The sequence below is a fragment of the Salvelinus fontinalis genome, chromosome 12 (assembly GCF_029448725.1).
Source record: "Salvelinus fontinalis isolate EN_2023a chromosome 12, ASM2944872v1, whole genome shotgun sequence".
NCBI classification, from domain to species: domain Eukaryota; kingdom Metazoa; phylum Chordata; class Actinopteri; order Salmoniformes; family Salmonidae; genus Salvelinus; species Salvelinus fontinalis.
In genome coordinates this window covers 8221680-8245582 of record NC_074676.1, presented here as the reverse complement: position 1 = coordinate 8245582, position 23903 = coordinate 8221680, and the positions used below count along the sequence as shown (strand labels likewise).

General features: G+C 43.7%; 1 protein-coding gene across 2 annotated transcripts in view; it reads left to right on the top strand.

The window, feature by feature from the left end:
- The first annotated feature begins 3686 nt into the window (after positions 1–3686).
- LOC129866722 (transcription initiation factor TFIID subunit 4-like) overlaps positions 3687–23903 on the top strand; it is a 32996-nt gene continuing 12779 nt past the window's right edge. Inside the window, exons 1-13 of one of the 2 annotated variants that reach the window (XM_055939558.1) lie at positions 3687–4909; positions 5164–5333; positions 5882–5971; positions 7772–7954; positions 8247–8369; positions 8509–8598; positions 8862–9038; positions 9485–9560; positions 9890–10001; positions 11482–11651; positions 11896–12026; positions 14416–14541; positions 21050–21106. In XM_055939558.1, the coding sequence (XP_055795533.1) occupies positions 3697–4909; positions 5164–5333; positions 5882–5971; positions 7772–7954; positions 8247–8369; positions 8509–8598; positions 8862–9038; positions 9485–9560; positions 9890–10001; positions 11482–11651; positions 11896–12026; positions 14416–14541; positions 21050–21106 (2718 nt within the window). In that variant the 5' untranslated portion in view covers positions 3687–3696. Of the gene's footprint in view, positions 4910–5163; positions 5334–5881; positions 5972–7768; positions 7955–8246; positions 8370–8508; positions 8599–8861; positions 9039–9484; positions 9561–9889; positions 10002–11481; positions 11652–11895; positions 12027–14415; positions 14542–21049; positions 21107–23903 lie in introns of both variants that reach the window. The other variant, XM_055939557.1, reaches the window with a different exon arrangement.

Genomic DNA, 23903 nt, shown 5'->3' with positions numbered 1-23903 from the left:
GCTGCCTGGCCAAACTGAGCAAGTTTGCCAAAAGGCACCTAAAGGACACTCAGACCATGAAAAACAAGATTCTCTGGTCTGAAACCAAGATTGAACTCTTTGGCCTGAATGTCAAGCGTCACGTCTGGAGGAAACTTGGCACCATCCCTACGGTGAAGTATGGTGGTGGCAGCATCATGCTGTGGGGATGTTTTTTAGCGGCAAGGACATGGAGTCTTGTCAGGCTGGAGGGAAAGATGAACGGAGCAAAGTACAGCGAGATCCTTGATGAAAACCTGCTCCAGAGCGATCAGGACCTCAGACTTGGGTGAAGGTTTACCTTCCAACAGGACAACAACCTTAAGCACACAGCCAAGACAATACAAGAGTGGTTTCGGGACAAGTCTCTGAATGTCCTTGAACTTCCCAACCAGAGCCCGGACTTGAACCCTATCGAACATCTCTGGAGAGACCTGAAAATAGGTGTGCAGCGACGCTCCCCATCCAACCTGACAGAGTTTGAGAGGATCTGCAGAGAAGAATGGGAGAAACTCCCAAGCTTGTAGCGTCATACCCAAGAAGACTTTAGGCTGTAGTCACTGCCAAAGGTGCTTCAACAAAGTACTGAGTAAAGGGTCTGAATACTTATGTAAATCATATTTCCTTTTTTTTTTTTTTTTTTTTTACATTTGCAAAAATGTCTACAAACCTGTTTTTGTTTTGTCATTATGGGGTATTTTGTGTAGATTGATGAGGGGGGGGGGGTTTAATACATTTTAGATTTAATACATTTTAGAATAAGGCTGTAACAAAATGTAGAATAAGTCAAGGAGTCTGAATACTTTCCGAAGGCACTGTATTAACCATCTGCACAAGGCTACTACTTTTGCCCTCTTGCATTGCAACACTTCAGCCACTAGAAACTGTGCACATGCATGGTCTAAACAAGTTTGCGGGAGTATAAGCACATTCTCAAGTTCAGTTTTATGTATGCCAACTTATGTGAAAACTGGCGCATGCATGTTTTGGAGCATATTTGTTTTTTGTGTGCATACGCAACGTTTATAAATGAGGCTGCTGGAACCACATGTATATCCACATGTGATCACAACCTTTCACATGTGAAATCATGTGAAACCATATGGTCTGGAACACTGCAAATTATGATATTTCACAGAAGATAGATACCCTGCAAACAAAAATGCATCAATTGGATGTCTCACACTGTTTTCAATTTACATATTTCACTTTTTTATTTATACAGTAAGTAGTATTCAACATGTCCTCACCTGGGATTTGAACTCACAACCTATTAATGCACGGCATTCTGCTCTTCCTACTACGCCACCATGTCTGTGTAAATGATTGAGTTCACCTATAGGCATATTCCTACACTTTGCACTTCAAAGTAGATCTCAGCTTTTTTTAAATACATGGAAGAAAATAAATGTATCATAGACTAGTGATTCAGGAGTAATATTAAAACAGATTACTATGCACCATCAACATTAGACAGCTCTACGGAAAACACACACTCAAATTGCTGAAATAAGTCAATTCAATCAATGAGAGAATAGTCATATTAATGTATAACTAAAACAGCAATGCAGATGGGGCTCTTTTACTCAGTGCAGAGACATCTTTTAGGTAATGAATGTGTAGTGGACTTACAAATTCCACAGATTTGGTGGTGCAACAGAGAGATCATCATACTCTAGATGCAGAGGTCATGAGGTCAAGTCCCATGGGAGTTACTGTATACTGAAAAGTCAGCTCTAATTGATCATGTCAAAAGTAATCATATTAATTAAAGATGTTTACACTGTTTTATCTGAACAGCATTACTGCTTACCTTAAAAATCCCCATACTATTTCATGACTTCCCTTACAATAATAAAAACGTGAAATGTGTAGTTTCACATGTGGAAATCGAATTTGCACCATCACATGAAACATTTTCAAATTCTGATGCGTGTAGTTTCATGGGATCACATTTTGAAATGTTATCCCTATTTATTTAACATGAGATCATGTTTTCTTAAGTACTCAAACGTTTTCACATGTGTAGTTTTACGTTATCACGTTTCTTTTACATGTTGTCACATGTTATCACATGATGGTGATCAGATGTGGCAGTGTCAGAGGAAGGCCCTAAAATTTGTCAGACTCCAGCCAGCAAAAAGCATAGACTGTTGTCTCTGCTACCGCACAGCAAGCGGTACCGATGCACCAAGTCTGGAACCAACAAGACCATGAACGGATTCTATCCCCAAGACATAAGACTGCTAATAGTTAGTTAAATAGTTAACCAATATCTTTCTACCCGGACTATCTGCATTGACCCTTTTTGTCTCATCACATATGCTGCTGCTAATGCTTATTATCTATCCTGTTGCCTAGTCACTTTATCCCTACCTATATGTACATATCTACCTCATACCCATGCACGGCAACTCGGTACTGGCACTCCGTGTATATTGCCAAGTTATCGTTACTCATTGTGTATTTATTCCTCATGTTATTATTTCTCTCTCTTTTTTTCTCTGCATTGTTGGGAAGAGCCCCACGTGAGTTTTTCACTGTTAGTCTACACCTGTTTACGAAGCACGTGACAAATAAAATATGATTTTAATTAATTTGATCACATGAAATTCATGTGGTTTTTCCATAAGGGAACACTGTAGTATTCAGTCCCAGATTAAATAACACCGTATATAGACTCTACAGACCCTACTGAGTACTCCCAATCCCACTTTTACATCTGCACAAATAATCGTTTTTTCACTATATATTATGCCAATATGAAATTCATATACAGGGATTTGCATTGTGGCCAATGGAATAGGTGGAGTAGGGACTCACCAGCACTCTGTATTAAACCAGTTGCCCAGCACAAGAGACTCAAGTATTACATATTCTATTGCACAAATCCAATAACATATATTTGTATTTTATTAAAAGTGTATTCTTTCATTATTTCCTACACAACAACTTTCAACATACAGTACCAGTATTTGTTTAAACTTTCAAACGTAATTGCTAGTATAAATAATACATTATGCAAAAAATGTAAGTACATAAAATCATCAATGTATCTTGTCAAAGGTGGTTGCAATGCTGTGAAAAACAATTGTACGTATATCGAGATTCCACAATTTTGTATATCTTTGCATGCGGCTCTTATTTTGAAAAAGAGAATCCGCGATCGTGACGCCAGCATCCTGCTACTTGAAAAATGGTAATATCGTTTTTCTAAATTTGGTGCTGACGGGAAATCAACATCTCGCGCGTTTTCGACATAGTCTGGAACCAATGGTTGAGTTCGTTTTGCATGGCTCGGTGCCCGTATGTGGGGAGTTTGGTTTTTAGACCATTCGTTTGGTGCTTAAGCGAATTCTCCACCCGACCGGGGAACCGGGGCATGCAAAACAAACTTCAACACTCTAACACGTCTGGAATTGGTTTACTAAATATAAGCAAAAAGTATATAGCTTGGATTTGTACATTAGTAGGCCTATTTGTTTCCTTCTTTGTTATACTTGTCTTGAAGCACTACTGTAGGGTATCTTGTTGAATGAGAAACTTTGACGTACAACCAGCGCAAATCTTCATTATAGTAGAACAGTGGTCCTTTCTTGAAATTATATTTCTACATTCAAAGCCCACGCGCATGCGTACATTCTAAAATACGATTTGCACAACGGTCTATCATCAAAGATGGCGGGAGCCTCCGACCCACTGGAGGACATGCTCTTCAATGAGGTAGACGAAAAAGCAGTAAGTGACTTAGTTGGCTCTTTGGAATCGCAACTTGTCAGCCAAAAGACTTCGCCCGCCACATATTCCGATATCAAGCGAGAAGGATCTACGGGCACTGTCAGCCAGTTCTCAGGGAAAGTGCGTGATCAAGTGGGGTCTCTGGAGCCGCCACAACAAGGACACCCAAAAGCGGCGTTAAACGCGGAACCCTGCGCGAATCTGGCGATTTCGAATAAGAGTATCACCGCTTCTACCTCTTCCATCACTACTGGGGGCATTATAAACGCTGGTACCAATTTACAAACACATGGAGCCGCATCTCGCATCATTTCCCCAGCACCACCAGGATCGGTAACTTTGCCTGCTCAGACGACTAGCTTCAACAGAGGGACTGTTTTGGGTCCAGCTGAAATATCGGTGGTGACTGCTCCGAACTCAAACCCCACAACAACAACAGCTATCAGGACTCCTTCACCGGGATTACAGAGTTTTAACGGTAGCCCTGGAGCTGTGAAGTTGGTCAACTCGCCAGCTGCTGCTCCCCAAATCGGGTCAGGCGGCAACACTGTTATAAGTACTGCCAGTGCGGGCAACTCAAATATCATTGTGTCCATGGCTTCACAGCCTCCTTCTCTACCAAACTATCCTGTATCTCAATCTGCTGTGGCATTTGTTACTCCCACTGTTACATTGCAAAGGCATCCCAGCCCCATGGCCAGTGCCTCACAGAATGGAGTAATAGACCCTAAGGTTTCTGCAGTGGTCACACAGGGTGCAGGTTCTCCGGGGGCCACCACCTCTCAGGTCATGAACCGCAATAACACTCTCATTAACACTACAATGGTGGCACCCAACCAGCCAGTCTCTGCTGGCCAATCAATAATTCTCGGAGGGTCTCCCTCTCCTGTGGTTGTGAACTCACCCATAAGCCAGACACAGAGTGTGGCGAGTCCCACTTTCACAGCCGGGGTGAAACCAACGGTTAACGGAGTTGGTCAGCCCACGGTGACCATCGTGAGGCCCCCCGGTGCTCCTGTGATGACCACCTCCGTGCAGCAGCAGAGACCTGGGCTGGTAGCGAGTCCCACGAGGACTGTGGCACCACAGATGGTCGTCAGACCACCACAGCAGACCACCATTCAGTTACCCCCTGGATTTACCATACCACCCGGTAAGGAACCCTACTGATGTTATCCTGATTCTAAAACCTAGGTTCTGACTCCCCAAGCTCCATTCTGAACAGAAATGTGCACCCTTCAATGTGTTGACCCATTAGTCAATTAATTAAAACAGTCAATAGCCTAGTCTGTGCTATTCATTAATGCATTTATTAACCCAATGCTTAGGCCCCCAAAAAACTCAAACAGTAAACCATTGAAAATGGCAAATCGAGAAAGATGTGTGACCTGACTGTTTCTCCCTCAGGTATGGTGCTGGTGCGTACAGACACAGGCCAGCTGGTAATGGTTCCTCAGCAGGTTCTAGCCCAGGCTCAGGCTAAGACCCAACAAGGCCAGGCAGCTGTCTCTAACATCTCCCCCCGGCCTGCTACACCTACCGCTGGGGCCACCATCAGAGTTGGTACTCCCAGCCAGGTATGGATGGGGGGAATCAGGCTAAAGTTATCTAGAGGGGGACTGGAATGGATTATGTCATATCAAACGTGTTTGTCGATCTGAACGACGTCTGTCTGCGATGTCGTGTCCATTCCTCTTTAGTGGCCCAAGTATAGGCCTAGTACCCCTGACAACAACAAAAAAATCACACTGCTAGATCATGTGGATTTTGCGTAAGATCGGTGCTGCCCATGTCAGGAATGTTATTGGGGATGATGTAGTATGTGACTGTGTAAGAGCTCATCGTCAACATCAGTCTCATGAGAACATAGATTCTCGCTCGGTCAGGCCTTGGTTATCTGCTGTGGCTGTAGAGTCCCATTCCTGAGAGGTATACTCTGCCATTGGGCGCAACTGAAGGTCTGCCCTTATGTTGTAGGGATGTCCTGCTTTTTCTTCCTCTTCACCCTTTTAATTTCCCTCTCGAGTTGTGCCAGTAAGTCATAAGTTGACCATGTATACCGGTACTAATGTCTGTACTAATGTCCAGTGCACCTCTGACCCCTTGCTCCCCCTGTTCTCTGCAGGCCCCTTGTACAAGCCAGGCTGTTCGTCTGGCCTCCCCTGTCCAGGCCAGAATGTTGCAGTCCCCCTCTCTCACCAGCTCTGCTATACAGGTGTGATCACTTACTGTTTCCATGCAGCCCTCTGTCAGAAAACACAAACCTAATTATAGTTAGCTACTAGAGCCTCTCGGTAGATTAAAAATTAATTTGTATTAAATACATTACACATATTCCAGCCCTGTTTTTATTTTTGTTGTGATTTTAGTTTTGACTTACAGTGCCTTCGGAAAGTATTCAGACCGCTTTACATTTTGATACGTTACAGCCTTAATCTAAAAAAATTCTCAGCAATCTACACACAATACCCCATAATGACAAAACAAAAATTGGTTTTTAGACATTTTTGCACATTTATTAAAATAAAAAACAGAAGTACCTTATTTACGTAAATATTCAGACCTTTTGCTATGAGACTTGAAATTGAGCTCAGGTGCATCCTGTTTCTATTGATCATCCTTGATGTTTCTACAACTTGGAGTCCACCTGTGGTCAATTCAATTGATTGGAATGATTTGGAAAGGCACACACCTGTCTATATAAGGTCCCACAGTTGACAGTGCATGTCAGAGCAAAAACCAAGCCATGAGGTCGAAGGAATTGTATGTAGAGCTCCGAGACAGGATTGTGTTGAGGCACAGATCTAGGGAAGGGTACCAAAAAATGTCTGCAGCGTTGAAGGTCCCCAAGAACACAATGGCCTCCATCATTCTTAAATGGAAGAAGTGTGGAACCACCAAGACTCTTCCAAGAGCTGGCCTCCCAGACACACTGATCAATTGGGGCAGAAGGACCTTGGTCAGGGAGGTGACCAAGAACCCGATGGTCACTGACAGAGCTCTATAGTTCCTCTGTGGAGATGGGAGAGCCTTCCAGAAGGACAACCATCTCTGCAGGACTCCACCAATCAGGCCTTTATGGTAGAGTGGCCAGACAGAAGCCACTCCTCAGTAAAATACACATGACAGCCCGCTTGGAGTTTGCCAAGAGGCACCTAAAGACTATCAGACCATGAGAAAAAAGATTCTCTGATGAAACCAAGATTGGCACCATCCCTACAGTGAAGCATGGTGGTGGTAGCATCATACTGGGGGGGGGGGGGGGTTCAGCAGTTGGGACTGGGAAAGATGAAAGATGAACAGAGCAAAGTACAGACAGATCCTTGACGAAAACCTGCTCCAGAGCGATCAGGACCTCAGACTTGGGCGAAGGTTTACCTTCCAACAGGACAACAACCCTAAGCACACAGCCAAGACAACACAGGAGTGGCTTCAGGAAAAGTCTCTGAATGTCCTTGAATGGCCCAGCCAGAGCCCGGACTTGAACCTGATCGAACATTTCTGGCGAGACCTGAAAATAGCTGGGCAGCGACACTCCCCATCCAACCTGACAGAGCTTGAGAGGATCTGCAGAGAAGAATGGGAGAAACAATACAGGTGTGCCAAGCTTGTAGTGTCATACCCAAGAAGACTCGAGGCTGTAGTCGCTGCCAAAGGTGCTTCAACAAAGTACTGAGTAAAGGGTCTGAAAAATTATGTAAATGTCATATTTCAGTTTTTTATTTTAATTTTAAAAGTTAGTGAACATTTCTAAAAAACCTGTTCTTGCTTTGTCATTATGGGGTATTGTGTGTAGATTTTGAAAAAAGATCTAACCATGTTCAGAATAAGGCTGTAAAGTAACAAAATGTGGAAAAAGTGAAGGCGTCTGAATTCTTTCAGAAGGCACTGTGTTATGTTGTGGTAAATGGTTGTTTACTCTCTCAGCTGCACTATGTGCGTTGTGTTAACCGTTGTTTCCACTACTGTATAAAGTTCTAGTCATATTTATGCCTGTTGCCATTCTCTCCAGAAGGCGATAACCGTGGCTCCTGCAGGTGCGTCTGTGTCGGTGAAAATGACCACCCCTCAGAAGGCCCAGACAGTGATCACGGGGGGTCAAGCCCTGGTCAAGCCCGGTGCTGTACGGCCCTTTAACACTGCAGCAGCAGCCAGTGCCTCTACAACCCCTACAATGGTAACTGCACCAGTCTCCCAGGTTTGTCAACTGTCTTACTTTACTGACACTTTGCTAGATTCAAACAGTGTGTGGTTTACCATGTGGTGAGTTGATTGACATTTTTTTATTGGCCGGTTTCCCACTTGGAGAAAGTGTTGTTTACTGGGTTTTGCTATTTTAAATGCTCTTAAAATAACGTTTGAGTTGATTTAATCATGTTTTATAATACCAGAAGTTGTGGTGACATGAGAAGCAAACTTTGTGCAAAACGTATCAATCATTTTCATGGAAAGTCTAATCCTACTCAATGACCCATTCTCCTCTCTTACAGGAAATGCAAGAAAATGTGAAGAAGTGTAAGAACTTCCTTTCCACCCTGATCAAGCTGGCGTCCCACAACTCCCCATCTCCAGACACATCCAAGAACGTCAAGGCCCTGGTGCAGGATCTTCTGGTGAGTCAAGACTCCTATAGAAGACTTTTTTACATTTTTATGTGGTTCAATTGTCAACAGAATTATGGAGCGTGGAATTATGACATTTTTATTTCTTTTTGTCTGATTTTCACACTTAATGTCTTCTTTCTTTGATCAGGATGCTAAAATTGAGCCTGAGGAGTTCACCACACGTCTGCAGGCTGAGCTGAAGTCCTCTCCGCAGCCGTACCTCATCCCCTTCCTCAAGGTTTGTTTGTTACCCTTAACCCTCAGCCGGACCTTTTTCTGAGCTCATTGCTATGCAATTGAAATGCAATTACTAAAGTACCATGTAACATGTTACTACAATGTTGTTACTAGTGTAATTAGTGTTACTACCCAGGTATAAGAGCAACTTAATGTCAATTGTTACCCTAACAGGGCAGGCCTGTGTGTACTAATACAAAATATATACATAGTCAATTGTTGACGACATTACCATGTAACCCGTATTTGTTTCCTTCCGTACAGAAAAGCCTTCCTGCCCTGCGGCTGTCCCTGCTCAACAACCAGCAGTCTCTGCTGGCCTCCACCAACGCTGCGGCCCTGGCCGCTGCCTCCAATACTACCACCAGCACTATCAGGGCCCGGCTCCCCACCACCGTCGGCCCCGCCACAGGCATGGTCAGGACACCCACCACTGCTCTGGTACGACCCTCCCGGACTTAGACACAGGCGACTGGAAAGAAGCGCTGCAGTTTTGAATGGCTCTTCTTTCTGTAGTAGGCCTAGTAGAATTCCTTTGAGGCTGTTGTAGGTTGTCTCTCTATAATAGGCATCGATACACACAACAGTTCTGTGCTGTGGTCTGTTATATTTAGTGTGGTGTGTTCTGTCTGTTATGCGCCACTTGGCTCAAACTATTGTGAGTTTTCTGTTCAAGTTGTATTTGTCACATGCACAAGTACCGTGAAATGCTTAACTTGCCCTACCCAACAGTGTAGTATTCAATATCAAAGTAGTATAACTAATATATATATATTTTTTTTTACCACAAATAAGGGAGGTAGCTATATACAGGGTCAGTGCCAGTACCAAATGTGCAGGGATACTGTTCATGTTCTAATGGCTCCTCTCTCCCACCTCTCTTCCAGGGTGTGAGAAGACCAGGGGTTCAGGGGGTCCAGACTCGCATGCCGATGGTCATCCCTCAGACCATCCGGCCACAAGGTACTGGTACCGCACAGCGCCCTCTCTCTCTATGCAGACAATGGACAACCTCAATAAGACATCTCGGGCGCTCCCGACCTGTGCTATTGTTGATGGGAAGAGGTTATCCCCAGTGGACACTTGTTTTACCCACATCATTCAATTATTCAAGGCCTGGATGATTATTAAGTGTCTCAGGTGTTGAAGTGTTGAGCTCTAACAGAAATGGACCGGCAGGGGATGCCTCAGGACCCGGAATTGAAAACCCCTTAAGAGCAATGCACAGAGGCCCATTTTCTCACCATGCTATTGAACAGCTTGTAATGATATGTTTTTTGTTTCTTTCTCAGGCACAGTTGCAAGAGGACTCACTATTATTGCAGGCAGATCTCCTGTGGGCATTGGTGCCCAGGCCTCTGCCAATCAGAAGAAGCTGAATGAGCCTGGAGGCGGGACGTTCAGGTACAGAATATCCAGGTTGACAGGGGAAAACTATACTCTCTGTAACCAGGTTTCCATCCAACCTTTTTATGCAGGTAAAGTACATGTCAGATAAAAACGTTTAATGACAGGCCTGATGGAAACAGAAAGTTTAACAACAAATTTTACAAATGTCGACAATACAAAATACGCTAGACACGGTGGGATCTTTTTGTGTCTGTAAAATGTTTTATACGAGAAATGTCGGTGGAAATGCTTTAATGCACAAATATTGATATAATAACCGTCATATGGAAGTAAACTTGGAGTCACGCGAGATGACTTGTTGTGTGGTCCTCCCACTACGACTCATTGAGAAAGCATGAAGTTTATTAGGCTACAGATTTAAATAAGTTATAATGAACTTCAACGGGTGGTGAAAGTGCCAGGTGAACTTGATGCTCCTTTCCAATAAATATCGAAGGTCTTATACAGGTTACATTACCATCGATGCTTGGCTTCCGTTTGACAAATACAAATCATCTATCTCATGTCTGTCGGCTATACCCGCACTGTATCTGGAAAAGGACAACTGAATGCATCCAACTGAAATGTGTCTTCCGCATTTAACCCAACCCCTCTGAATCAGAGAAGTGTGGGGGGCTGCCTTAATCGACATCCACGTCTTTGGCGCCCCGGGGAACAGTGGGTTAACTTCCTTGCTCGGGCAGAATGACTGATTTTTACCTTGTCAGCTCGGGGATTCGATCCAGCGACTTTTAGGTTTCTGGCCCAACACTCTAGCCACTAGGCTACCTGCTGCCTGTTGGCAATACCAGAGTGGGCACACTCGCTATATAACGTAACATTCTTTGTGGGATTTGAAAATGTAATGGAAACACTTAACTTGTATTTGGTACATGGGAATTAAACCACACAAGGTATTTTTTATGTGCAAATGTCATCACTCACAGCCTTTTATCTGCAACAAGTCAATTTGATAGAAACATCTCTTGTGGGAAAATGTGCATACTGTTTTTATGCAGATTTAAAAAATATTCACATAAAAATCTCTCACCAATTGGATGGAAACCTGGCTACTTTTGGTATCTGACCCCATGTAAACCTACAGTATTCGAGGCTCCTGGCACTGTTTGGCTTAGTTACTGTGATAGTTTTCCATGACGCACAGAAACAGATCAACCACAGGATGGCAGCATTTCACACGTTTTGACACAATGGTGGGGTTGAGAAACATACTTAAGTTAAACAAACTCCTGTTCTTGATCTGTGTGTAAATTACTTCATGTTCTTTTGAGAAATCGACATGAAATCGACATGAAATCGACATGAAATTGACATGGTGTAATTGTCTAGGCAACCACCAAATTTATATTCATGTTTAGCTTTCTTTAATGAACCAGAAAATCAAGACCTGACTGATTAACAAAGTTAGCTGGCCAACTTAATGAACTTCCTTTCTGGAGCACCCCACTGATCTGTGTATACGGCATCTCTTTAGAGATGATGATGACATCAACGACGTGGCGTCCATGGCGGGGGTGAACCTGAACGAGGAGAACGCCCGCATCATGGCCACCAACTCTGAGCTGGTGGGCACCAAGATCCGCTCCTGTAAGGACGAGGCCTTCCTCCCACCAGGCCTGCTGCACAGACGCATCATGGAGACCGGTATGTGCAATAACCTGTCCTTTCTCCTGAACCAGCTATAAGACCTGAAGTGTGCACTTGTTCACTTACTTTAATGGATTTGAAAGGAAATGACTAGTGTAAGAAATAAGCCTCTGAAAGAAGTGGAGCTGGGCCCTGATGTCTGTCGATCACCAATAAATAACTGACCGCACCTTGCCATCCTACCACAGATAATGGCACTGATTGGCTGCTAATGCCTTTCTCTCGCTTTCTTCCGCTAAAGCCAAGAGGTTTGGGGTGACAGAGGTCCCAGCTGAGGCAGTGAACTACATCTCCCATGCTACCCAGGCCAGGCTGAGATCCATGCTAGAAAAAGTGTCAACTATCGCCCAGCACCGCACTGACGGGGGCAAGGTAAGAACAGGAAGAGTAGAGGTTATCATGAACAAAAGTAGGTGAACAGTACAAGCACAAGCGCAACAGTACATAAATAACACATGACCAACATCATGAACAGTACACAAACTACATGAACAACAGCATGAACAATACACAAACTACATGAACGGTACACAAACTACATGAACGGTACACAAACTACATGAACGGTACACAAACTACATGAACGGTACACAAACTACATGAACGGTACACAAACTACATGAACGGTACACAAACTACATGAACGGTACACAAACTACATGAACGGTACACAAACTACATGAACGGTACACAAACTACATGAACGGTACACAAACTACATGAACGGTACACAAACTACATGAACGGTACACAAACTACATGAACGGTACACAAACTACATGAACGGTACACAAACTACATGAATGGTACATGAACGGTACATGAACGGTACATGAACGGTACATGAATGGTACATGAATGGTACATGAACGGTACATGAACAGTACATGAATGGTACATGAACAGTACATGAATGGTACATGAACAGGACACAAACCAAATGAACAACATCATGAACAGGACACAAACCAAATGAACAACATCATGAACAGGACACAAACCAAATGAACAACATCATGAACAGTACACAAACTACATGAACAACATCATGAACAGTACATGAACAACATCATGAACAGTACATGAACAACATCATGAACAGTACACAAGCTCCATGAACAACAACATGAACAGTACACAAACTACATGAACACCATCATGAACAACATGAACAGTACATGAACTACATGACAAACTACATGAACAACAACATGAACAGTACAGTCGTGGACAAATGTTTTGAATGACACAAATATTAATTTACACAAAGTTTGCTGCTTCAGTGTCTTTAGATATTTTTGTCAGATGTTACTATGGAATACTGAAGTATAATTACAACCATTTCATAAGTGTCAGTCTTTTATTGACAATTGCATGAAGTTGATGCAGAGTCAATATTTGCAGTGTTGACCCTTCTTTTTCAAGACCTCTGCAATCCGACCTGGCATGCTGTCAATTAACTTCTGGGCCACATCCTGACTGATGGCAGCCCATTCTTGCATAATCAATGCTTGGAGTTAGTCAGAATTTGTGGGGTTTTGTTTGTCCAGCCGCCACTTGAGGATTGACCACACGTTCTCAATGGGATTAAGGTCTGGGGAGTTTCCTGGCCATGGACCCAAAATATTGATGTTTTGTTCCCCGAGCCACTTCGTTATTACTTTTGACAAGGTGCTCCATCATGCTGGAAAAGGCATTGTTCGTCACAAAACTGTTCCTGGATGGTTGGGAGAAGTTGCTCTCGGAGGATGTGTTGGTACCATTTCTTAATTCATGGCTGTGTTCTTAGGCTAAATTGTGAGTGAGCCCACTCCCTTGGCTGAGAAGCAACCCCACACATGAATGGTCTCAGGATGCTTTACTGTTGGCATGACACAGGACTGATGCCTCAGCAGTCCAATCCCTGTACCTTTTGCAGAATATCAGTCTGTCCCTGATGTTTTTCCTGGAGAGAAGTGGCTTCTTTGCTGCCCTTCTTGACACCAGGCCATCCTCCAAAAGTCTTCGCCTCACTGTGCGTGCAGATGCACTCACACCTGCCTGCTGCCATTCCTGAGCAAGCTCTGTACTGGTGGTGCCCCGATCCCGCAGCTGAATCAACTTTAGGAGACGGTCCTGGCGCTTGCTGAACTTTCTTGGGCACCCTGAAGCCTTCTTCACAACAATTGAACCGCTCTCCTTGAAGTTCTTGATGATCTGATAAATTATTGATTTAGGTGCAATCTTACTGGCAGCAATATCCTTGCCTGTGAAGCCCTTTTTGTGTAAAGCAATGATGATGGCACGTGTTTTCTTGCAGGTAACCATGGCTGACAGAGGAAGAACAATGATTCCAAGCTCCACCCTCCTCCACCCTCCTTTCTCCAGCCTTGTCCTCGTCAACACTCACACCTGTGTTAACGAGAGAATCACTGACATTGTCAGCTGGTCCTTTTGTGGCAGGGCTGAAATGCAGTGGAAATGTTTTTTGGGGGATTCAGTTCATTTGCATGGCAAAGAAGGACTTTGCAATTCATCTGATCACTCTTCATAACAAACTGGAGTGTATGCAAATTGCCATCATACAAACTGAGGCAGCAGACTTTGAAAATGTATATTTGTGTCATTCTCCAAACTTTTGGCCACGACTGTACATGAACAACATGAACAACAACATGAACAGTACACAAGCTCCATGAACAACAACATGAACAATAGCATCCTACTTGTCCCTTTTTTTCTTTCACTCTCCCTTTCTCCTGTCCCTTCCCTCTCTATGTAGGATGAGGAGTGGTATGAGCCGTCGACAGACGTCAGGGCCCAGCTCCGCTTCTTTGAGCAGCTGGACAGGATGGAGAAACAAAGGAAGGACGAGCAGGAGAGGGAGGTCCTACTCAAGGCTGCCAAGGTAGAGACACACACCACCTGACTACATGCACACCGGGACTGTGTTACAACCACACTACTGCATCACCGGCAATAATTTGTTTAACTCCAGAAGAGGAGTGGCCTGTTAATAGTTGCAGTGTGTTTGTCCACCTCATGGGAACGATGTGACACATGAAAACGGAGGTAATTAGTGGATTTTGAACAGAAACCACAACTCCCTCTACAGACATCATTAGACGTCCACGGGAGTGTACACACACACACTAATTAACTTCATGTGGGATCAAGATGTCATCCAGGAGATAATTATCTCTATGGTGCTGTGTAGATGGGAACTCACCAACCATATTAACACTGTCATGTGGGAGTTGGCCTAGTTAATATGCATTGCACTGCTTGTGATTGACATTAGACAGCACATACACTGGGCAAAAATATAAACGCAACAATTTTAAAGATTTTACTGAGTTACAGTTCATACAAGGAAATCAGCCAATTTAAATAAAATAATGAGGTCCTAATCTATGGATTTCACATGACTGGGAATACAGATACCTTAAAGAAATGTAGGGGTGTGGATCAGAAAACCAGTCAGTATCTGGTGTGATGACCATTTGCATCATGCAGCGTGACACCTCTCCTTCGCATAGAGTTGATCAGGCTGTGGATTGTGGCCGGTGGAATGTTGTCCCACTCTTGTGGCTGTGTGAAGTCGCGGGATATTGTTTGGGAACTGGAACAGGCTGTAGTACTCGTCGATCCAGAGCATCCCAAACATGCTCAATGGGTGACATCTGGTGAGCGGAGCGAGGAGCAGAGCGTGCCCAATTTGACTGGAGCGCGGCGCGAGATTCCCAAAGGCTGGAGCATCATCTGCCTTCTCGCCCGCTCCAGTGGCGCTCACTTCGAGTTCAGGGCGTGCCCGGCCCAGCACGCATTTGTAGTCTACTTTGTGGACTACTTGTGTGCTGCTATGGCTACTGTCATGGAGTTCTCTAAATGTTTTTGTAAAGAAACTGATCAAATACACAGGTGCAAAATCAAGGTGACCTACAAAGATGAGGACTAAGAGTAGTATAGTGAGTGCAATGATGTAAGGTCCATAACTAAAGAATCATTGTGGAATTTGAAAGACACGTATCCGAAAGCATGATAGGTGCACTTGCTACGTGCTAAAAGAAGGGAACGAGGTGTGTAGCTAATTGTCATTGTAGCCAAGTATTTATAAACAAAAAATCTGATCACTTAAGTTTCCTTATTTTTTTTCTTTCTATTATCTCTACAATTGATTTTGGCCCAATAGACCTGGCATATTCCAACTTTCAAGGAGCTTTCTGTTTTCATTGGGTTATTTTGCTTAAAAACCTTTATGCTTACAACTCTCATGCCTGTCAAGAGTGGCCAAAAGGGTGTTTAGCGTCCCCAGTGGCTCTGCAAGAGCAGAGAGGATATTCTCTGCTGCTGACCTGCTCTCTAGGAACAATCACATGAGTCTGAAGCCACAGACTCTGGCCAAACTCGTCTTTTCTAAAAAATGAATTCAAAGGCACTGTAGACTGAGCCTAATAAGGCTTTTTTTCGTTGAATTTGTATTTAATTCTAAGTAAATCACAGCCTATATGTGCAATTTATAGACTAAAATGATTTGATTTCAATGATGTTTAAATGCTGAGCGCTTAATGTCTCCGGCTCCCTACCAGCCTAGTGTGTCGCACTCGCAAATGCTCCACAATGTATTTCTTTTGTAGGCAATAACCTTGAAATAATTGGTTCCCTGTCTGGCTCTTGACCTATTTAGAGTGTTTATATGCTGTTTAATACGACACGTAGCCTATTTAAAATGATGAGCACTTCTTAACTATTTTAATAAACATGAAAAGATGTTTCTTTCAAATCATATGGTTTGGTTTCAATGCCTCAAATCATATGGTAGGTCCAAAAATAGATGGTTGTTGGTTAAATTGTGATTTTTGATGAATGGAGTGAATTTGGAGCTGCAGTTTTTTTTCATGTGAGCAGGTAGCGGTTTTTAGCAGAGCACTTGGAAAGGACGCAGAGCTCCGGAGAGGTGCACAAGCACCGCTCGATGAGCGGGATTTCCGACCGCTCAACTCCACTCACATACTCTGCTGGTGAGTATGCAGGCCATGGAAGAACTGGGACATTTTCAGCTTCCAGGAATTGTGTACAGATCCTTATGACATGTGGGTCGTACATTATCATGCCGAAACGTGAGGTGATGGCGGCGGATGATGGGCCTCAGGATCTCGCCACGGTATCTCTGTGCATTCAAATTGCCAGTGATAAAATGCAATTGTGTTTGTTGCTTATGCCTGCCCATAACCCCACCGCCAACATGGGGCTCTCTGTTCACAACGTTGACACCAGCAGACCGCTCGCCCACACGACGCCGTACACGCTGTTTGCCATCTGCCCGGTACAGTTGAAACCTGGATTAATCCGTTACGAGCACACTTCTCCAAAGTGCAAGTGGCCATCGACAGTGGGAATTTACCCATTGAAGTCGGTTACGACGCCCATCTGCAGTAAGGTCAAGACTCTGGTGAGGACGACGAGCACGCAGATGAGCTTCCCTGGGATGGTTTGTGCAGAAACTATTCGGTTGTGCAAACCCACAGTTTCATCAGCTATCCAGGTAAATAGTCTCAGACGATCACGCTGGTGAAAAATCTGTATGTGGAGGCCCTAGGCTGGCGCTGGTTACACGTGGTCTGCGATTGTGAGGATGGTTGGACGTACTGCCAAAATCTCTAAAACGACGTTGGAGGCGGCTTATAGTAGAGAAATGAACATTCGATTCTCTGCCAACAGCTCTGGTGGACATTCCTGTAGTCAGAATGCCAATTTCACACTCCCTCAACTTGAGACATTGATCATGGTGTTTAATCAGGTTCTGTGCCACACCTGTAAGGTGGATGGATTATCTTGGAAATGCTCATTAACAGGGATGTAAAGAAATTTGTGCACACAATTTGAGAGAAATATATTTTTGTACATATGGAACATTTCTGGGACCTTTTATTTCAGCTAATGAAACATGGGACCAACACTGCGTTTTATATTTTTGTTCATTATATAATTGACTAAAGTGAAAAACCAATACTTCTCTTCCCACACCAGATGCATAATCTTTATCAATAGTTCAGAACAGTAACTAATATACTATAACAGTGTTCTACAGCCCACATTGATGCTATGATCACAGCCCACATTGGTGCTGTGACGGTAATGGAATTTTGGATGACGGTAATTGGCTAGCTAAATAACGCGGCCTCTTTATTAATAACCGTTCAAATAGTAATAGGCTTTTGGTAAAAAGCAAAAAAATGTGTTTTTATTTAGGAAATCTGTTCCCAAGTATTCCCACAAATAAAAAAAGGTGTGATCGTGTCTCAATGTAATTGTCAAGGTATGAAATTATTATTTTCAGATACAATCTCTTTTTGGGTTCAATTTGCAGAGTACAAATTATTATAATTATTTTGCGACCCCCGATTTTTGATTTTTTTTCTGCCGCCCCGCAGCTGACTCATTGCCTACCGCTGAGGTTGTACCTTTTCAAGTTTAGAAGAAGTGACTGCTAAATGCTAACTCCCGATCTTATTAGCCATTCCTGTATGCATAGCTAGCACACAGAAATCGGTGCTTGTAGTCAGTCATTGTTAACTGTTGATTGGTTACTATGGCATGAACATATATTGGGGTTGACATCCATACACGCATTTTCTACTCCGATTTTACCTCAACATAGTGTGAAATGCAAGCCGGAAGTTCACATACATTTAAACTCAGTTTTTCACAATTCCTGACATTTAATCCAAATAAAATTCCTTGCCGTAGGTCAGTTAGGATCACCACTTTATTTTAAGAATGTGAAATGTCAGAATAATAGTAGAGAATGATTTATTTCAGCTTTTATTTATTTCATCACATTCCCAGTGGATCAGAAGTTTACATACACTCAATTAGTATTTGAAGGCATTGCCTTCAAATTGTTCAACTTGGGTCAAACGTTTCAGGTAGCCTTCCACAAGCTTGCCACAATAAGTTGGGTGAATTTTCGCCTATTCCTCCTGACAGAGCTGGTGTAACTGAGCTTGTGCTTCACGGTTGGGATGGTGTTCTTCGGCTTGCAAGCTTCCCCCTTTTTCCTCCAAACATAACGATGGTCATTACGGCCAAACAGTTATATTTTTGGTTCATCGGACCAGAGGACATTTCTCCAAAAAGTATGATCTTTGTCCCCATGTGCAGTTGCAAACCGTAGTCTGGATTTTTTATGGTGGTTTTGGAGCAGTGGCTTCTTCCTTGCTGAGTGGCCTTTCAGGTTATGTCGATATAGGACTTGTTTTACTGTGGATATAGATATTTTTGTATCTGTTTCCTCCAACATCTTCACAAGGTCTTTTGCTGTTCTGGGATTGATTTGCACTTTTCACACCAAAGTACGTTCATCTCTAGGAGAGAGAACACATCTCCTTCCTGAGCGGTATGACGGCAGCATGGTTCCATGGTGTTTATACTTGCGTACTATTGTTTGTACAGATGAACGTGGTACCTTCAGGCGTTTGGAAATTGCTCCCAAGGATGATCCAGACTTGTGGAGGTCTACAATTTGTTTTCTGAGGTCTTTGCTGATTTCTTTTGATTTTCCCATGATGTCAAGCAAAGAGGCTCTGAGTGTGAAGGTAGACCTTGAAATACCTCCAATTGACTCAAATGATGTCAATTAGCCTATCAGAAGTTTCTAAATCCATGACATAATTTTCTGGAATTTTCCAAGCTGTTTAAAGGCATAGTCAACTTAGTGTATGTACACTTTTGACCCACTGGAATTGTGATACAGTGAATTATAAGTGAAATAATCTGTCAACAATTGTTGGAAAAATGACTTGTGGCATGCACAAAGTAGATCTCCTAACCGACTTGCCAAAACTATAGTTTGTTAACATAAATTTGTGGAGTGGTTGAAAAACGAGTTTTAATGACTCCAACCTACGTGTATGTAAACTTCCGACTTCAACTGTATAAACAATAGCCTAAATGTAGGCTAATTTTGCTGGGGGGCAATGATATTCGTGATCTTTCCCCCACGCATTTCCATTGTTTTGGTCGAGTTCCATTGACCTCTTTACCGCATCTATTACGTGTGTACCCATGAGTTTACCAGTCCAATTGCCAGGGTTAGAGGTTCCAAGCCCTTTCTATTTCTATGTGTGCTGCTTCTGCATTGTGGGGGTGTTGCCTAGGCCAGTGGTTCTCAAACCCCTCCTCGGGGACCCCCAGACGTTTCACAATTGTTTGTTGTTGCTCTGAACTAGCTCACCTGATTCAACTAGTCAAGGGCTTGGTGATTTAGTTGACAAGTTGAATCAGGTGGGCTAGCTCTGTAATAGATCAAATGCATGGAACGGCTGGGGGTCCCCGAGGAGAGGTTTGAGAACCACTGGCCTAGGCAACCGAAGACTCATTTGCTACAGTGTTTCAGCAAGGCGCAACAAAGTTTATTTGCGTTCTTAAGAGTCCATGTTACCGCAGAAACGGACTCAACCGCAAAGAATGCCTGTGGCCATCCTGTCTTAAGTCAGCTGTTGGTTCCTAATGACAATATTTTATCTTCTTGTCAGTCTTCGTCCATAACCGTTGGTTACGCAGTTATTTAGTTATTGGGCCAGCCCTACAAGCTAAAAGATAGATTCAAATCTAATCCTATTTGACACATTCACCGAGTACAACAGGTGTAGACTTTACAGTGAAATGCTTGCTTACGAGCCCTTTCCCAACAACTGCAGGGTTAAAAAGTAAAACATTTAAAAGTGAGAAATGTGCTAGATTAAAAATAGTAACAGAATATAGCAATAACCAAGCTATATATATAGGAGTACTGGTACCGAGTCAATGTGCAGGGGTACAAGGTAATTGAGAGATTTACATGTAGGTAGGGGTAAAAGTGACTCGGCAATCAGAATAGATAATATACAGAATAGCAGCACTCTGTGTTTGGCGTCTATATGCGTGTGTGTTGTAGTATGTGTGAGTGTGCATAGAGCCGGTGCAAGAGCCGGTGCAATTAAAAAAGGGGGGTCAATGCAAATAGTCAGAGTAGCAATTTGATTAACTCTTCAGCAGTCTTATGGCTTGGGGTAAAAGCTGTTCAGTAGCCTTTTGGTCCCAGACTTGGTGCTCCGGTACCGCTTGCCGTGTGGTAGCAGAGAGCACAGTCTATGACTTGGGTGACGAGTCTTTGACAATTTTTTGTGCCTTCCTCTGACACAGTATAGAGGTCCAGGATGTCAGGGAGCTCTGCCGTACATTTTTTCAGGGAGAAGAGGCGTTGTTGTGCCCACTTCACAACTGTCTTTGGTGTATTCGGACCATTTATAGGTCCTTAGTAATGTGGACACCGAGGAACTTGAAGCTCTTCCTCTCATGACAAGGTATCCACCTCCCCTGTCTCTCTCTTTCCCTCTGTCTCTCCTTCTAACCCGTGTTTCTCTCAAATATAGAGTCGCGCCAGGCAGGAGGACCCGGAGCAGGCTCGGTTGAAGGCGAAAGCTAAAGAGGTAAGCGCTTCATTTAGTTTCCATCCACATACCAACACATCAAAGCAGTTGACACTCAGTATCATTATCAAAGTACAATATCCCAAAATACGCAAATATATAGTCCATTGTCAGACGGCTACAGACTGGCATGCAAGAACTTTCCACCAAAATACTAACATTTTCCATATAGTCCATATAGACCCCCCCCCCCCACCCCAACCATGCCCATATTTGAGGCTAGCTCTCCCCATATTATAGCTATGTCTTGGGGCACACTCTGTTTGGACAGTGTTTCACCACTTTGACCCAGAGGGGGCTCTGTGACCTCTGTGCCTCGGGGCATTATCCATAAAGATCAGGACAGGGGAGCCCAAGTCAGGACATGTTGCTGTAGTACCGTAGAAGTCACCTAATCAGTCTTTTTGTTTAGCTTTATCATTTTTGTTGGTGATGGGCTAGAACAAAGGCATGTAAGCCAAGTTGCTCCCCGGGAGGAGGGTTGGCCCACACCTGGTTTGGTGTTTGGTATTTTATTAGGATCCCCATTAGCTGTTGCAAAAGCAGCAGCTACTCTTCCTGGGGTCCACACAAAACATGAAGCATAATACAGAACATCAATAGACAAGAACAGCTCAACGACAGAACTACCTAAAAATAAAATGTAAAGGCACATACAGCCTTCATATCAATGCATACACACAAACTATCTAGGTCAAATAGGGGAGAGGAGTTGTGTTGCTTTATCTGTTTATTTGAGCAATATGAGATGGAAGGAAGTTCCATGCAGTTAGGGCTCTATATAATATACACTTTCTTGAATTTGGGGACTGTGAAAATACTACTGGTGGCATGTGTGGTGTGATAAGTGTGTGTGTCAGAGCTGTGTAAGTAGACTATGCAAACATTTTGGGATTTTCAACACATTAGTGTTTCTTATAAAAAGAAGTGACGCCGTCATATAGTATTTATATCATACGCCTTCCGGCGCCGACCGAGATGGCCGCCTCGCTTCGCGTTCCTAGGAAACTATGCAGTATTTTGTTTTTTTATGTGTTATTCCTTACATTGGTACCCCAGGTAATCTTAGGTTTCATTACATACAGTCGGGAGGAACTACTGAATATAAGAGCAACGTCAACTCACCATCGTTACAACCAGGAATATGACTCTCCCGAAGCGGATCCTGTGTTTTGCCTTCCACCCAGTACAATGGATCTGATCCCAGCCGGCGACCCTAAACAACGACGCCGTAAAAGGGGCAAACGAAGCAGTCTTCTGGTCAGGCTTCGGAGACGGGCACATCGCGCTCCACTCCCTAGCATACTACTCGCCAATGTCCAGTCTCTTGACAGTAAGGTTGATGAAATCCGAGCACGGGTAACATTCCAGAGAGACATCAGGGATTGTAACGTTCTTTGCTTCACGGAAACATGGCTCACTCGAGAGACGCTAACGGAGTTGGTGCAGCCAGCTGGTTTCTTCACGCATCGCGCCGACAGAAACAAACATCTTTCTGGTAAGAAGAGGGGCGGGGGTGTATGCCTTATGATCAACGAGACGTGGTGTGATCATAACAACATACAGGAACTCAAGTCATTCTGTTCACCAGATTTAGAATTCCTCACAATCAAATGTTGACCGCATTATCTACCAAGGGAATTCTCTTCGATTATAATCACAGCCGTATATATTCCCCCCCAAGCAGACACATCGATGGCCCTGAACTAACTTTATCTGACTCTTTGTAAACTGGAAACCACACACCCTGAGGCTGCATTCATTGTAGCTGGGGATTTTAACAAGGCTAATCTGAAAACAAAACTCCCTAAATTCTATCAGCATATCGGTTGTGCTACCAGGGCTGGTAAAACCTTGGATCATTGTTATACTAACTTCCGCGACGCATATAAGGCCCTCCCCCGCCCTCCTTTCGGAAAAGCTGACCACGACTCCATTTTGTTGCTTCCAGCCTACAAACAGAGACTAAAACAGCAAGCTCCCGCGCTCAGGTCTGTTCAACGCTGGTCCAACCAATCTGATTCCACGCTTCAAGACTGCTTTGATCACGTGGATTGGGATATGTTCCGCATTACGTCCAACAACAACATTGACGAATACGCTGATTTGGTGAGCGAGTTCATTAGAAAGTGCATTGACGATCTCGTACCCACAGCAACGATTAAAACATTCCCAAACCAGAAACCATGGATTGATGGCAGCATTCGCGTGAAACTGAAAGCGCGAACCACTGTTTTTAACCAGGGCAAGTGACCGGAAACATGACCGAATACAAACAGTGTAGCTATTCCCTCCGCAAGGCAATCAAACAAGCTAAGTTCCAGTATAGAGACAAAGTAGAGTCGCAATTCAACAGCTCAGACACGAGGTATGTGACAGGGTCTACAGTCATTCACGGATTACAAAAAGAAAACCAGCCCCGTCGCGGACCAGGATGTCTTACTCCCAGACAGACTAAATAACTTTTTTGCTCGCTTTGAGGACAATACAGTGCCACTGACACGGCCCGCTACCAAAACCTGCAGGCTCTCCTTCACTGCAGCCGAGGTGAGTAAAACATTTAAACGTGTTAACCCTCGCAAGGCTGCAGGCCCAGACGGCATTCCCAGCCGCGTCCTCAGAGCATGCGCAGACCAGCTGGCTGGTGTGTTTAAGGACATATTCAATCAATCCTTATCCCAGTCTGCTGTTCCCACATGCTTCAAGAGGGCCACCATTGTTCCTGTTCCCAAGAAAGCTAAGGTAACTGAGCTAAACAACTACCGCCCCGTAGCACTCACTTCCGTCATCATGATGT